Genomic DNA, 14,547 nt, shown 5'->3' with positions numbered 1-14,547 from the left:
ATTTCAGAGTCCGTGATGCGTTTTTCATGGCCATGAATTTGGTAGGGCCCTACTTTTGGGACCATTCACAGTGTATAAACTTAAGCACATGCACAAGACTTTGCAGGATCGGGGCCCTGGTTCCAATTTCTAGTGTAGACCGGTCCTTCACTGTGTGTTGTATGCAGGCAAAAGTCTTGGTTAGACTGTCGATAAATCATGGTTTAAAATGCGTCTGATTTAATTATACAAAGGAAAAAGAGGAGCAATGTAATTAAAGGTGGGAAATTCTAAAACAACAAAAACCATAAAGGTTGCTAAGTGACAATAAGATTCCTGGGTTCTGTTCCCAATCTTGAACACCTACAACCTGTTTGTATTTGCTCGGCATAAGAGCAAGACATGGGAGAAGTTGGGGGTACAGGCAGGGGTTTAAGAAAAAATCCTCTGCTGCCAAGGCTGCTGGTGTTCTAATACTATCCACCCTGACTGAGCTGTTCTTAGAATCACAGAAGATCAGGGTTGGAAGGGACCTCAGGTGGTCATCTAGTCCCACTCCCTGCTCAAAGCAGGTTCAAGCCCAACTAAATCATCCCAGCCAGGGCTTTGTCAAGCTGGGCCTTAAAAACCTCTAAGGATGGAGATTCCAAATCAATCCAAATCCTCCCTAGGGAACCCAATCCTGTGCTTCACCACCCTCCTAGTGAAATAGTGTTTCCTAATATCCAACCTAGATCTCCCCCACTGCAACTTGAGACCATTGTTTCTTCTTCTGTTATCTGTCACCACTGAGAACAACCAAGCTCCATCCCCTTTGGAACCCCCCTTCAGGTAGCTGAAGGCTGCTATCAAATCCCCCCCTGACTCTTCTCTTCTGCAGACTAAATAACCCCAGTTTCCTCAGCCTCTCCTTGTAAGTCATGTGCCCCAGCCCCCTAATAATTTTCATTGCCCTCCACTGGACTCTCTCTAATTTGTCCACATCCCTTCTGTAGTGGGGAGACCAAAACTGGACGAAATATGCCAGATGTGGCCTCACCAGTGCTGAATAGAGGGGAATAATCACTTCCCTCACTCTGCTGGCAATGCTTCTACTAATACAGCCCAATATGCTGTTAGCCTTCTTGGCAACAAGGGCACACTGCTGACTCATATCCAGCTTCTCGTCCACTGTAATCCCCAAGTCCTTTTCTGCAGAACTACCTCTTAGCCAGTCAGTCCCCAGCCTGTAGCGGTGCATGGGATTCTTCCTTCCTAAGTGCAGGACTTTGCACTTGTCCTTGTTGAACCTCATCAGATTCCTTTTGGCACAATACTCCGATTTGTCTAGGTCACTCTGGACCTATCCATATCTTCCAGCATATCTACCTCTCCCCCCAGCTTAGTGTCATCTGCGAACTTGCTGAGGGTGCAATTCATCCCATCATCCAGATCATTAATAAAGATATTGAACAAAACCGGCCCCAGGACCGACCCCTGGGGCATTCTGCTTGATACGTGCTGCCAACTAGACATCGAGCTGTTGATCACTACCCCTTGAGCCCAACAAGCTATCCAGCTTTCTATCCACTTTATAGTCCATTCATCCAATACATACTTCTTTAACTTGCTGGCAAGAATACTGTGGGGGACCGTATCAAAAGCTTTGCTAAAGTCAAGATATATCACATCCACCACTTTCCCCATATCCACAGAGCCAGTTATCTCATCATAGATAGGTTGGTCAGGCATAACTTGCCCTTGGTGAATCCATGTTGACTGTTCCTGACCACCTTCCTCTCCTCCAAGTGCTTCAAATTCCTTGAGGATCTGCTCCATGATTTTGCTGGGGACTAAAGTGAGGCTGACTGGTCTGTAGTTCCCTGGGTTCTCTTTCTTCCCTTTTTAAAATATGGGCACTATATTTGCCTTTTTCCATTCATCTGGGACCTCCCCCAATCGCCACGAATTTTTAAAGATAATGGCCAATGCCTCTGCAATCACATCAGCTAACTCCCTCAGCACCCTTGGATGCATTAGATCTGGACCCATGGACTTGTGCATGTCCAGCTTTTCTAAATAGACCTTAACCTGTTCTTTCACCACTGAGGGCCGCTCACCTCCTCCCCAAACTGTGCTGCCTAGTGCAGCAGTCTGGGAGTCTTCAACTTCTCTGAGGGGCAATAATTTCTATGGATGTGTCAATGAGCAAGTGAGTTCTGACAGCCGGGAAGGAGGTTCTCAGAGAGACCCTGCCTCAGGTCATCTATGGCAAGAGTTACCAACTTGTTACACACTGGGCAGTGTTCCAGAAGCAGTTTGTAACTGCCCTCAACTTTAATACAGAGATGCAGCCTCTGATCTCAGAATGCAATGGGACCCCAAGAGGGGAGGAGGGGAGCTATCTGGGCCCTTTGGGGAAAGAATGGGGTTCTATGAGGGAGAATAGGGGAGGAGGAGGATGTGTAGGATGCCATGTAGCTTCACTTAGGACCCTTGGACTATGGGTAGCAGAGGTGAAGCTTTTGCCTATGCTACTCTGTAGCAGACACCCAGATTAACACCTGATCAGGGATCAGAGGGTATCTTCCTCCCACTCTGAATGTCCATGGCAAAAGAACAGGGTGTGTGTCACAAACTGCCCAGCTGTAGCTAGTGTAGGCCATCATGTGGGATTAGCGGGAAGAATGGGCCACCACTGAAAACCATGAGTTGGTCTCCCATAGCCTTAATACAGCCTCTTAGTTGTGCTCGGAGTCTAGTAGGCACCAGTATTGCCTAGAACCTCACTAGCCTCCCAGGGGCCCTATTACCAGCCTTAGGGCGTTTTCCAATCTTAGGGTCCATTCCTCTTCCCAAATGGTCCCTATAGCTTCCCCCCTCCTCTACTCACACCCTATAGGGCCCCATTCTGCCATCATGTGGCCCCTATAATTCCCACTCCTGCCCTATTCTTCCCTATAGGGTGCATTCTTCCCCTCCTTCCTAATCACCCCCAGAGGGCACTCACACCTCTCCTCCTCCTCTATAGGGCCCCAGGGTCCCCATGGCTCCTATTCTGCCCTATAGGGCCCCCAGTCTCCTCCCCACATAGGGCCTTCATAACGTCTCTCCTCCACTATTCGTCTCCATAGGACCCCCATCACTCCCCTCCCCAGCCACAGGGCCCCTAGAGCGGCCCCTATAGCTCCCCCCTCCCCACAAGCCCCATAGTTCCCCACCTCCCCTTGTTTGCCCCATAGCCCCGCCTCCCCTAGAGGGCCTCACTCTCCCGCTCCCGCTGCTGCAGCTGCAGGCCGCCGCCACTAGGGGTCGCGCACGCGCCTCCCTCCGCCGCAGCAGCGGGTGGGGCCGGGCTGGGCCAGGAGGCCTGGCCTCCGGCGCTGCGATTGGCGGAGCCGCCCGCCAGTCAACGTGCGGAGGACTGGGCCCGCCTGGAAGCCGCCTCCTCCACGGGAGTCGCCGGTGGACGGAGCCGCCTGGGCCGGGCGTGTGGCGAGCCGGAGCCGGGAGCAGCCGCCTGGGCCGGTCCCCACCCCCGTATCCCCGAGCGCGGCGCAGGGCCCGCCCCTCTCCCCCCCCCCCCCCGCCTGTCCCGCTCGGAGCGGCGGCCCCATGGAGAGCGCGCGGCCTGGTGGGGCCCCCCCGGGGGCCGGGCCCGGCTCCTTCCCCCCGCTCTTCCCCCCGGGGCTGCACGGCATCTACGGCGAGTGCCGCCGCCTCTACCCCGAGCAGCCCAACCCGCTGCAGGTCACCGCCATCCTCAAGTACTGGTGAGAGCCGGGGGGGCTCCCTGGGCGCAAGGGGGGGAATGTCCTGGTTGGGGGGCTGGGATGGGGGAGGATCTTCAGTGGGGGGGGCTGGGATCCCTGAAGGGGGGATCCTGGTTGGGGGGCTGCGACGGGAGAGATCCTGTGGGGGGTGGGTGGGATGGAGGGGCCCTGGGTGAGTGGGGGGCCTGGGCCATCAAGGGGCCTTGCATGGGGGGCTCCCTGAGTGGGAAAGGGAGATGTTCGGCCGGGGGAGGCTCCCTGAGTGGGGAGAGTTGGCTGGGTCTGTGAGAGGATGCGGGGGTGGGTTGTGGGGGGGGGTGCATTGTTCTGAGGGGAGTTAATTTTGTGATCCACTCTTGCTCTTCATTTCAATCTGCGCTCACTTGGCATCAAGGAGAGCCAGCCCCAGGCACTCTCTCCTTACAGTGTGTCTGGTAACACCCATTGTTTCATGTTCTCGATGTATATAAATTTCCCCACAGTATGCACCCGATGGAGTGAGCTGTAGCTCACGAAAGCTTTATGCTCAAATAAATTGGTTAGTCTCTAAGGTGTCACAAGTCCTCCTTTTCTGTTTGCGAATACAGGCTAACACAGCTGCTACTCTGAAACCTGTCCCCTCTCTGTGGACAGCTGGAGGTCCACAGACCCTATTTTGGAGCTCTGTAGTGGATCATCCTGGCCAGTGCAGGATTAGGATTTTTCCCTACAGAATTTTTTCTGGTGCTTTGCAGCAAGCCTTAACTAAACTTTTTCATTCTGGCATTTTTCCCTTTAATTTTGTCAGGGCTGCTTCTGGTTAGGCAGAAATAGAAAAGCGGTTCTTCCTGTACCCATCTCTGACCAAACCAGGAAGTAACTGGTATCCTTGCAAAGATGCATTGCTCTTGTTAGAATCCAGACTAGTGCTTTTTGGAGGAGGGAGTCTGATTATCTTAGGTTTATCAGCTGCTAATCCAAATCTGGGATGTAGATCTAAAATAAATTGTTGCTGAATATCTGAGGAAGCTTGAAATAAAAATGGTTGGTTGTTTTGTTTTGTTTTTTCATTTCAGTCTGAGTGCAGGCTAACACTTTCCAAGTTTGGTACCTAACTAAGTGGGCAGATCCGGTCGCCACAGTTACAGCAGTATAGATTTAGATGCCTTCCTTTAAGTGTTAAGTGCAACAAGAATTTCCAGTTTTTTCTGTTTAGGAGTCAGCGTTTCTCTTCTGTTACGCCAGTGTCAACTGGAATGACACAAGATTTGTGTGAGACAAAGGTAGATTTTGGTTTGTGGTGGTGATGATGATGAAGCCCTCTTTGGTTTTTAGGAATAAATAGCACTGAACGTTTCCCAAGGTGCTGATTGGTTGAGATCTGTGTGCACTCACCTCCTAGATCCTGGGAAAGGAGCTAGAGGCAGGGATGATACTGTTGCTTTTCTGTTGTCAGATCTGAGGCCTTGGCTCTAACGTTTATCACCATTATTCGTTGGTAAGGTGCCACAAGTGCTCCTTTTCTTTTTACCAGTGCAGTGTAATCAGTGGTCATCATAACAGTGGGAGTTCCTCTAGCACCAACAGAGCACCAGTGGTGCAATGTACACACGCCAGAGTTGCCTCCCAGAGGAGATTTTAGCACAAAGGCTAGTGTAGACATAACGTGATTAAGGGGAGATGTGACCTGCCTGTCGGAGTCTTTAAACATTTGTGAAAACTTGGCTGAATTCACTTCTGTTGTTCACTCATGCCTATGTTGTCTTCTACCCTCATCCCTCTGGGCTGCAAGCTAGGTCAGTGATAGTCAGACTGAGGCTTATGAGCTGCAAGTGGCTCTTTAATGTGCACATGATATTAAAACACTATGTGATTTAATTATTAAGCAGCCTAAAATATTAATAAATCAGGATGCTTTTGCTATGTTATTAACCAATTGTAGTTGATAAAATATTGGTCAGTTTTTCTGTGAGAATAATTTTCATTTACTATATAAAAATAAAATTTAATAGTAAATGGAACAATGAATTCAAAGTACTGTGGTTCTTTTGGGTAATGTTGATCACTAACTTAGCTCCTGAACCACTGAGGTCTGAGTATCACTGTTTTCGATTAAAAGAGGAAATAGCTCAGTGACTCAGGAATAATATTGCAAAGCTAATCAGTTTCTAATTATACCTAATCAGTCTCTTTAAAAAAAAATTACGATTTTTGAATGGTATTGCAGTGTTTAAAGAGTTTTCTGGCTTGCAAGGGAAGTATCTATGTAAACACGCAGCAAAACCAAGTGACATGCATACCTCCTTGAGGGGAAAAAACTGAGGGATGAAAAATACTTCATGCAACAGGCGTGTCCTTTTAACCTGTTTCATTTGTGTATTTTTGGGAATTAATTCAGATAGCTTTTGGAAGCACTCCTGTGCCTATGTGAGTGGAAATTTCTTCTATGTAATCTTCAGAAGTATTTAACCACTTCTCTTAATAAGAGTAATCATCTGAAGTAAAATGCCTCCAGGACATAAAATTGAAAGCAATAGAGCAGCATTGTTAGTTGTGTTCCTTGCTTTAATAGAAAAGTGTTCGAAGTTTGTAGAATCGAGGGTGACTGTTTCATCTTCACTCTTTCACCAGTCTGTTTCCTGCCATATTTTATAGTTTCAAGGCATTTTTCTAGTGGTGCTGTGTTACCCGGTAGTTCCTTTTCTAATGACTGTATCATGTTACCTCCTTTCACTAATCATCCCGTAGGAGGCTCTAGCTCAGTGGTTCTCAACGGCCACTAGCAGGCCACTTGCAGCCCAATCATCACAGAGCTGCGGCCTACCTGACATCCTCAGGGCCATATAGGTAGTATTGGAAGCGGCCCACATAACATATATTGGGGCCTACAATGGTAAATAGGTTGAGAACCAATGCTCTAGCTGAATACTTGGTCAGGTCTTTCTCCATGACAGAAGCCCAGGAAGTTTTAACATTGGTCAACAGGGAATTCTTCATGGAAGTACAGTTTCTCCCTCAGGCTAACCTTACTGCTCACATCTCCTATCCAACTGAACGTGGTGTAACACATTTATTTCCCATGCTAGCACTTTAACTTTATGCAGTTCTAATTTTCCAAAAAAATTCTAAACACTTCCATTTATCACAACTTTGTGTCTGAACCTTTACACAGAAAAATGAAGATTACAGTACAATTGCAAAGTGTGCATTATAGCAAACTCCTGCAGAGGACAGTATATGAAGAGGTATTTGGAAGGCCAAAAGTAATGACGATTCAGATATTTGTGCAATATATGGATTGTTCTGGTGGATTGTTTGTATAGCATGAAGAGTGTACTTAAGTGTCTTACAGACAAGCCTCTGCCCTGATGAAATTACAATCTAGGGCCCTGATATGCCGTGAGCAACAAACTATAGGATCGGGGCCTGACCAGACAACATACAAAGGGATGGGGGCTAGCATGTAATAAGAGGTATGATTGTATGCAGCTGTTTTAGTTCCATGGCTTTTTTTGTTTGGCTCTTGTTACATTTGTTTTGTATTTTTGTTTTGACCAGAAAGTAGGTCAGACAGGAAACGGTTAAACAGCTACTTTTTGTGTTCCATAAACGTGGCTGACATCTTGTCTGTCCTTTGTTTTCATCTGTCCTTTCTGTTTTATGATAGTACAAATAGCAAGGAAAACAGTTTGGCACATTTTCTCATATTGATGTTACCTTTCTCTCTGTACAGCCAGATGTGACTACAAATTGCTAATGAGTCCACTAACCTTGTTACAGTGTCAACCAAATTTCTTTTTTTGTCTTACAGCAGTAAAACACTCTGCAAATTCCATTTTTATATAAAATGGATTATTCCATTAAGTAGTCTGCTAATTGCTATATCCTGACTGTAAGTAGTGTTCCACTATGCAACCAATTCTAATATTTAACTTGATGCTCTGGGATATGTTTTTAAGTCATTCTAAATTGACATTCTTAGTGTACTAAGACGACAATAATAATATAACTTTGCAGAGAGAATGACTTTTGTCTCCAGTATTCACATTTTGTTTGCTTTCAAAAATATACAGTATTCTCTTAAAACTCAATCTTTTCTAATTCTACTTTAAGAAATAGAATGATTTAGAAAAAGTAGGAATATACATCTCTGAACTGAGTTAAAGGTTTGCAGTGTGAGTATTGATATCACTGTTTTTCTAGTATACTTTTTCAATCATCTTTGGGTGCTTTGTGGAAACTTTAGTAATGGTCCTCCAGACAGTTTCATTCTTTAACTTTGAAAACACTCAACATATGGGACACGTGCACCCTGTCTTCCTATGCTTAAAACTCTGGATTTAACTTGGCCTTATTAGCTTTTCTAGAGGGATTCGAATATGCTAATTTAATTTTTGTCACTTGCAGTGATTTGAAGCAAGGCTTTGTCTAAAAGGCCCATACCAGCATCTGTGCAGACTTCATATTAATTTAGCGTAAGACTCAGTCTTTCAACTGTGCTTTTTATTTTCATGGCAGTCTTGAAAGTGTCATAACAAGACAGTTGTGATAATACATAGAAAAGTTCACCTTTGTCTTCATAGCTTTCTTTAAAAAAAAAAAAAAAGGGGGACTAATGACAGTGAGATTATTCGCTTTATCTCAGCATGTAAAACAGTTAAAACAGTCTTTCTCCAGTATTATACTAGAACTTCCTTTTGTTTTTTACAGGTTGGGGGGACCAGATCCTCTGGACTACGTTAGCATGTACAGGAACTTGGGAAACCCAGCGTTGAATGTTCCTGAGCACTGGCATTATGTCAGCTTTGGGTTAAGTGACTTGTATGGAGACAACAGAGTTCACGAGTGAGTGCCTTCTGGATTCTATTGCTGCATGTTGTGCTTTGTATATGTTGTGGATGAGGAGGAGCAAAGGGCAGTAAAACAGCATCTTCTTTGTGGGTCAAACATACATATTTTTTGCGTTGTAGACTAAGACCGTTCAAAGGGAACTGCAGCTCCTCATGGGTGCAGGAGTCTACCATGTAGTTCTCCTTGCAGGACCAGGGCCTACTTTAGAATGTGATTGGTTAACTTGTTTGTTTAGTGATTTTAACTTTTGATAAAATTCTTATTTTTCTTCTGCTTGATACTTTGATATTTAAACTGTTCCACTGTGGTCCTCTGAAACCCTCACCAATCACCTGTTAAGAACCTCCTCCTTAAAATGCTGTTGGAGCACCTTTCCTTGAGCTGGGAAGGCAATGTTAATATCAGTGTGTGGCCAGAGGGAGGCATTTGTAGATGCTGGGCCCCATCCCAATCAATATAAAGGTGCAAAGATACAGTAATAGAAACATAAGAAAATAGTCATTTGGTCTCTGTTCTCGCTCCCCTACTGTTGGGCTGCTCACACATGGAGATGGTTCCTCTCTCCCTGCTACTTCTCCCTTGTCTTTTTTTAGCTTCTGATATGGTGGCTAGGCTTTTGTCAGGTATGTTGCATCAGGCTAAGAAAGGTCAGACTAGATCTCATTCTGGTCTTTTCCTACTGGTCTTGACCATTAGTTATAGGTAGAGCAAGCAACAGTAGCTGATAAACGTATGGGCTGTGGTTTCTAAGTCTTCTCAGAGTAGTGTATCTAGTCTTCTAGCCAGGGGAGGAGAGACCTTCTGGTTGTTGTTGTTACCTGGCTTTTATGGAGCAGAGAGAGTTGATCTAGTGAATCTGTGAATTGTAGTGTTTTACAGTTCAAGGACAAATAACCTTGATTGTTGGTATGGTTGGGGGGGTCTAAACTAGCTCATCTAAACTTTACCTCCTCTTTCTTGCCTGGGTTAAGCTTCAGCCAGCTGTTTTTCACTCATGTCTTTCGCTTTGTCTCGCAAAAGCAGGCACACAGCCAGTTCCTTTAACTTCCCCCACATCCACAAGGCAGCAGGCAAAGTGACTAAGGATCCACAGCCAGATACTTTCAGGTCCTTAAATTATGAGATTTACATGGTAAGAGCACAGTAGAGTTAAGAGCAAAAGACTGCATGTATGGCCAGATTTTAAAAAGAGATCAGCATCAAGTTGCTTTCAGTGGGTGCTGCTAGGTGTTGAAAATCTCTTTTTTTAGTGTCTTGACAAACATATAAACTTGGTGTGCTGTAGTTAACTCTATGTCCAATCTGTACAAATATAGTGGCTTCCCCGCCTTAAAGAGCCTCTCATTCTTTGGGAGTAAACTTATTAAAGTCCTTATGAAAATATCTTAACAGAATTCTGTTAAGAGTCCTTCAAGAGGGTAAAATGGTCACATGGGAGCTGTTGGCAGTGGTATGAAGTAGAACTAAAGTTGTTTGGATGACTTTCACTGTTGCCATTACAACCTTAGACCTTTTTTAAGGTGGAGCCTGCAGTAATACACTATAGATCAAATCCAAAGCCCACTGAAATCAAATGGAATTTTTCCATAGATTGCAGAGACTACTGGACCTGACCAGATCACAGCATTCTGTAAGATTTTTAAGAAGTGTGCATTTTCATAACTCCTCCCTGCTTAATCTGATACAAAATACATTGTCTTCCTAAACAAAACCTGCCCTGATCCAAAAGCTGTGCAAGCCTTTAAATCTATTTCCTTGTGACCTAGTGTAGCACACAACCTCTCTCTCAAACAGACTTTTTTGGTAATACTTTTATGTTATTCTGTACAATTTAGACCAATTGTAATCCAATATAGCTGAAAGGTTTTTTAGGAGTGAACCCAGCCTGAATTGGGGGGCCCCCTGTATGTATATTAATAATGAAATAGCAAACAGATGTTGCAAATGAAGTGAACATGTTGACTTTAATTTATATTTTTTAATAAGAACCTGAAAAGTCTGAAGTGTAGCTCTCCCTGTGACTCCTTGCTGACAGATTTATTTTCAGTTAAAATAGCACTATTTCCTGCACTGCTTAAATATCGGTTATGCTCTGCTTAGAAAACAGGTCTGTTTTTAGGAGCTACAGAATAACATGGAAGAAATTTAAGAATTTCAAGTGGGAGAACTTTTTTTTTATTTAAAAAGCACTCAATGTTTCATAGTATAATGGCAACCATGACACCAGCTGTGTTGGCTTGATTGCCCTGTGCATCCTAAATCATTGCATCATGACAGTGTTACAGAACCAGAGGTCTTTGATTGGGACTTCACACAAAACGATATTTATGGAAATAGGTATTTCTAAATAGCTGTGCAGCACTACCTGAGTGGTAGCAGAGATCCCCTTCCTAACCCTTTGAAAAGGTTTCTCCACCTTCTTTAACTTCTCTACCTTTAAAATTCAGACTTGTTTGTAGCTTGATTCAGGGGAGGACCCCACTGCTCTAGAAAGCAGCGAATCCATAGTGTTGAAGAGTATAATCCTTTTGGATGTGTTACTTTTTGAAGTCTATATATGGCATAGTGGTACTGTATTTATAAATTGTAAGATTCAGCCTGTCAAAGGTATCTGAAACACTCTTAAAGATAGCCTTGGAAGGATTAGACTTGTGTTGATAAATGCTGATAAATGTTTTTTCATTGGTTTGTGTGTGTATGCTGCAGTGGACATTTGCTCATCAATAATAATTGAAATTTACAAAGGCAAAGAAAGAAAAATGCTGCGGGAGGACTTCTGAGATTTTTGATTTAAGGATATTTATTTTGTATATTGATGTGATGCTGACACTTGTGTTTTAGCAGTTATAAAGCTTTAACTTTCTGAATCTCAGTATCTACTGTCATTAAATTGTCTGACTGTCACCCGTTGTCTGATTCCCTCCATAATTTCCTGCAACTGTGAAAATTTAAATCAATAAAATAAAATGCTTAAAAATAGGCATTGGTATTTTTTAAAATCCTATTCTGCTACGTCTACTGCAAGGTCACACACATCTACATCCTGCTCAAAGAGGAATAACCTCTATTCCAAGAATTCATCCACCTTTTTGTAATACACTGCCGTCTTTTCACCTGGGTTATTTTTGTTTTATTATAGTAGCACCTAAAGGCCTAGCTGAGTTTAGGGCCCTGTTGGTGCTAGGTGCTGTATATACACAGTAAGAGAGAGGCCCTGCCCTCAAAGAGTTTATAATCTAAATAGACAAAGGGTGGAAAAAAGAAAAGATGACCCCCATTTTACAAAGGGGGAGGTGACGTGCCCAAGGTCACACAGTGAGTCTGTTGCGGAGCCATATCTCTCATTTCCCAGGCCTGCAGTTCAGCACAAGATTCCCCTCACCCCCAGTAGTTTAACAAGCACTTGAAAAGAGGGTACGTTGCTATTCCCTCAAGAGACCTGCACGCTGTAAAAACTGTGAAGGGTTTGAATAACTTCAGTGGTATGAAATCTACGAAGAAATAGTATCGAGTCACAGCAGAAAACACAATTTATATCAGGACTGAATTGTGGGGGTGTGGTTTTTTAAATTTAACGTTTGCTGTCTCCAGAGGAGAAAACTCCAGTACTGCTCTCATGTTCAGGTGTTTTTTAATACAAGTTCCTAAAACTATGAAGTTTGTGTCCTGATCTACACACAGACAGGGGACTGTTCTGGCAGCTTGGCAGAAGCCTAATTGCTGCAGCAAATTTGCATAAAACAGAGATGAAGGCAGCTGCAATCAGCTCTAATACAGCTGCACAGCACCACCTGCTGAGACAACAGGTCCCAGTTTGCAGTGCTCCTTTTGCTTTGAACTGCTCTCCACTCTTATCAAGAAGGAGCATTGCATGCTGGGACAACATGTTGTCTCTGTGGGTGGCACCTCCCTACTAAAGGTAAGGGTATGTGCAAATCTTCTAAGAATTTCATGACATGCACTAGTTGCTCATACAGACTAGGCGAATTGATAGGGTATTTGTTATGGCTATTAAAAGTGCAAAAACTGGAAGCGGTAACACATATGGGTTTGAGGAGGAGAATAATTTTTTCTTTAAAGCTCTTACTGAATTTGGTGGGGCTTTTGTTTTTGTATCTTAAAGTTGGAATTTTGATATTTTGAAAGTTGCAATCAGTACACTCTCCCCTCAGTGAGAACTGTCTTCCCCTTATGAGTTTGCCTTAATGTAGATTGGTAGTACTGACAGGTGTCACTTTAGTGAGCCTCTTAGTTCTGTAACCCCTCATATAACTCCTCTTCCCTCAATTTGGCAGCCCAGAGTCTGAAATTTAGATCCTAAAGAGTCCCCAAGTGCTTTACAAACTACATAAAGCACCACTGAGCTATAACTGTAAACTGAGAATGTGCAGTGGTGTAGTCCTAAACTGCAGTGTCAACCCACTAGCCTGGCACTCCTACCCCATGCTTCAGGGGGTGGGGCATAGTGGTGTAGTGGAACCAGATTACTGTTCCATTGTGTTCTGGCTACACTGTGCCATTCGGAATCTGACAGCTAGCACACTGAAAGGTAGTGGAGATAGGGACTCTGGGGTAAGCCTCTGTATTCCATGAAAAGTGGTGTTAGAAATGTCCATTTAGAGCAGATAAGACACTAGAATATGTTTTTTGAGTTTGACATTTGAAAGATCTGCTCACAAACTTCATGAAATTCATTGTATTTGCCTTGAAATCATGAAAAATGAAGTCAGTCTGGTTTGGATTCAAGCCTGGGATTCCAGGAAAATTTGTATAAACAGTAAATTTCTATCTTTCATGGCTGCGAAGATGTGCGAATGTGTGAACTGAGCTTAACTGCTGCAGACACGTGTGCCTCAGTTTGCCTTAAAACAATAATCTAGAGATGCAACCTTCCTTCTGCCTTCGACTCATTTCACTAGGGTATTAGCTCTCAAGTCAACTGACACTTAAGCATTAGACTCTTTGGTAACCATTTTAGTGGATTGAATAGGGAAGGTGTTTTGAGTGAAGAGCCAGGTGTTTCTAGGGAAGGAAATACAGCTTGTCAGACAGAGGAGAGAGATGTGAGGGGAAGAGAGAAACAGAAAGGAGGATGGGGTGGGTGGAAGGATAGAAATGGTGGTGGTTCTACACTTTGGTGCACTTCCCTTGCTGAATGCAACAATAAAGTGTGACAGATATGGTAATTGCCAGCAATATCTTTGGGACCTTATTGAATTTTAAGTATCTTTAGAGTCCATTGTATTAAGTGAATGCTTTGTGTTTTGTTGTGGGCTGGGCTTGTATGTAACCTTTTGAGAGGGAAGATATGACACATGAGACCTCGAGGTTCCAAGGACTATATTGAACAACGTGCCAGCCAAGAATAGACTTTGAGTGTTGAGTGGTTTTCTAGGGGATAACTACGGGCAGGTGAATGCAAATGTGCCACCTCTGGTTATGTAAAACCCCAACCTTTTGAAGCTATGCCCTGAGGCGTGGGCCATTGTCTGCTGATCATCTGCTGCATGAGGCCAAAATCAAAGGCCCAAGTTGTATGAAGGAAAGACGGAATTATTCTCAGTTGTTCTGGTTCTGAATAAGAGACAGTTATGAACTTGAAATCACGATTAATTACCATTTTAATTGCACTGTTAAACAACAGAATACCAATTGAAATGTATTAAATATTTTTGGATGTTTTTCTACATTTTCAAATATATATTTCGGTTACAACACAGAATACAAAGTGTACAGTGCTCACTTTATATTTTTGATTACAAATATTTGCACTGTAAAAATGATAAATAGTAGTTTTCAATTCACCTCATACAAGTACTGTAGTGCAATCTCTTTATTGTGAAAGTGCAACTTACAAATCTAGATTTTTTTTGTTACATAACTACACTCAAAAATAAAACAATGCAAAACTTTAGCGCCTAGAAGTCCACTCAGTCCTATGTCTTGTTCAGCCAATGGCTGAACAAGTTTGTTTACATTTACGAGA

At 43.7% G+C, this 14,547-nt stretch overlaps 1 protein-coding gene across 2 annotated transcripts in view; it reads left to right on the top strand.

The window, feature by feature from the left end:
• Nucleotides 1-3,423: 3,423 nt before the first annotated feature.
• The window catches only part of SUFU (SUFU negative regulator of hedgehog signaling), a 120,241-nt gene continuing 109,117 nt past the window's right edge, over nucleotides 3,424-14,547 (top strand). For both annotated transcript variants that reach the window (XM_077823272.1, XM_077823271.1), the window contains exons 1-2: nucleotides 3,424-3,731; nucleotides 8,421-8,555. In XM_077823272.1, the coding sequence (XP_077679398.1) occupies nucleotides 3,574-3,731; nucleotides 8,421-8,555 (293 nt within the window). In that variant the 5' untranslated portion in view covers nucleotides 3,424-3,573. The remainder of the gene's footprint in view (nucleotides 3,732-8,420; nucleotides 8,556-14,547) is intronic.

Source organism: Eretmochelys imbricata, chromosome 7, assembly GCF_965152235.1.
Source record: "Eretmochelys imbricata isolate rEreImb1 chromosome 7, rEreImb1.hap1, whole genome shotgun sequence".
In the NCBI taxonomy this organism is placed as follows: Eukaryota; Metazoa; Chordata; order Testudines; family Cheloniidae; genus Eretmochelys; species Eretmochelys imbricata.
Note: the sequence above shows the minus strand (reverse complement) of the source record. Positions and strands in the feature narration are given on the sequence as shown.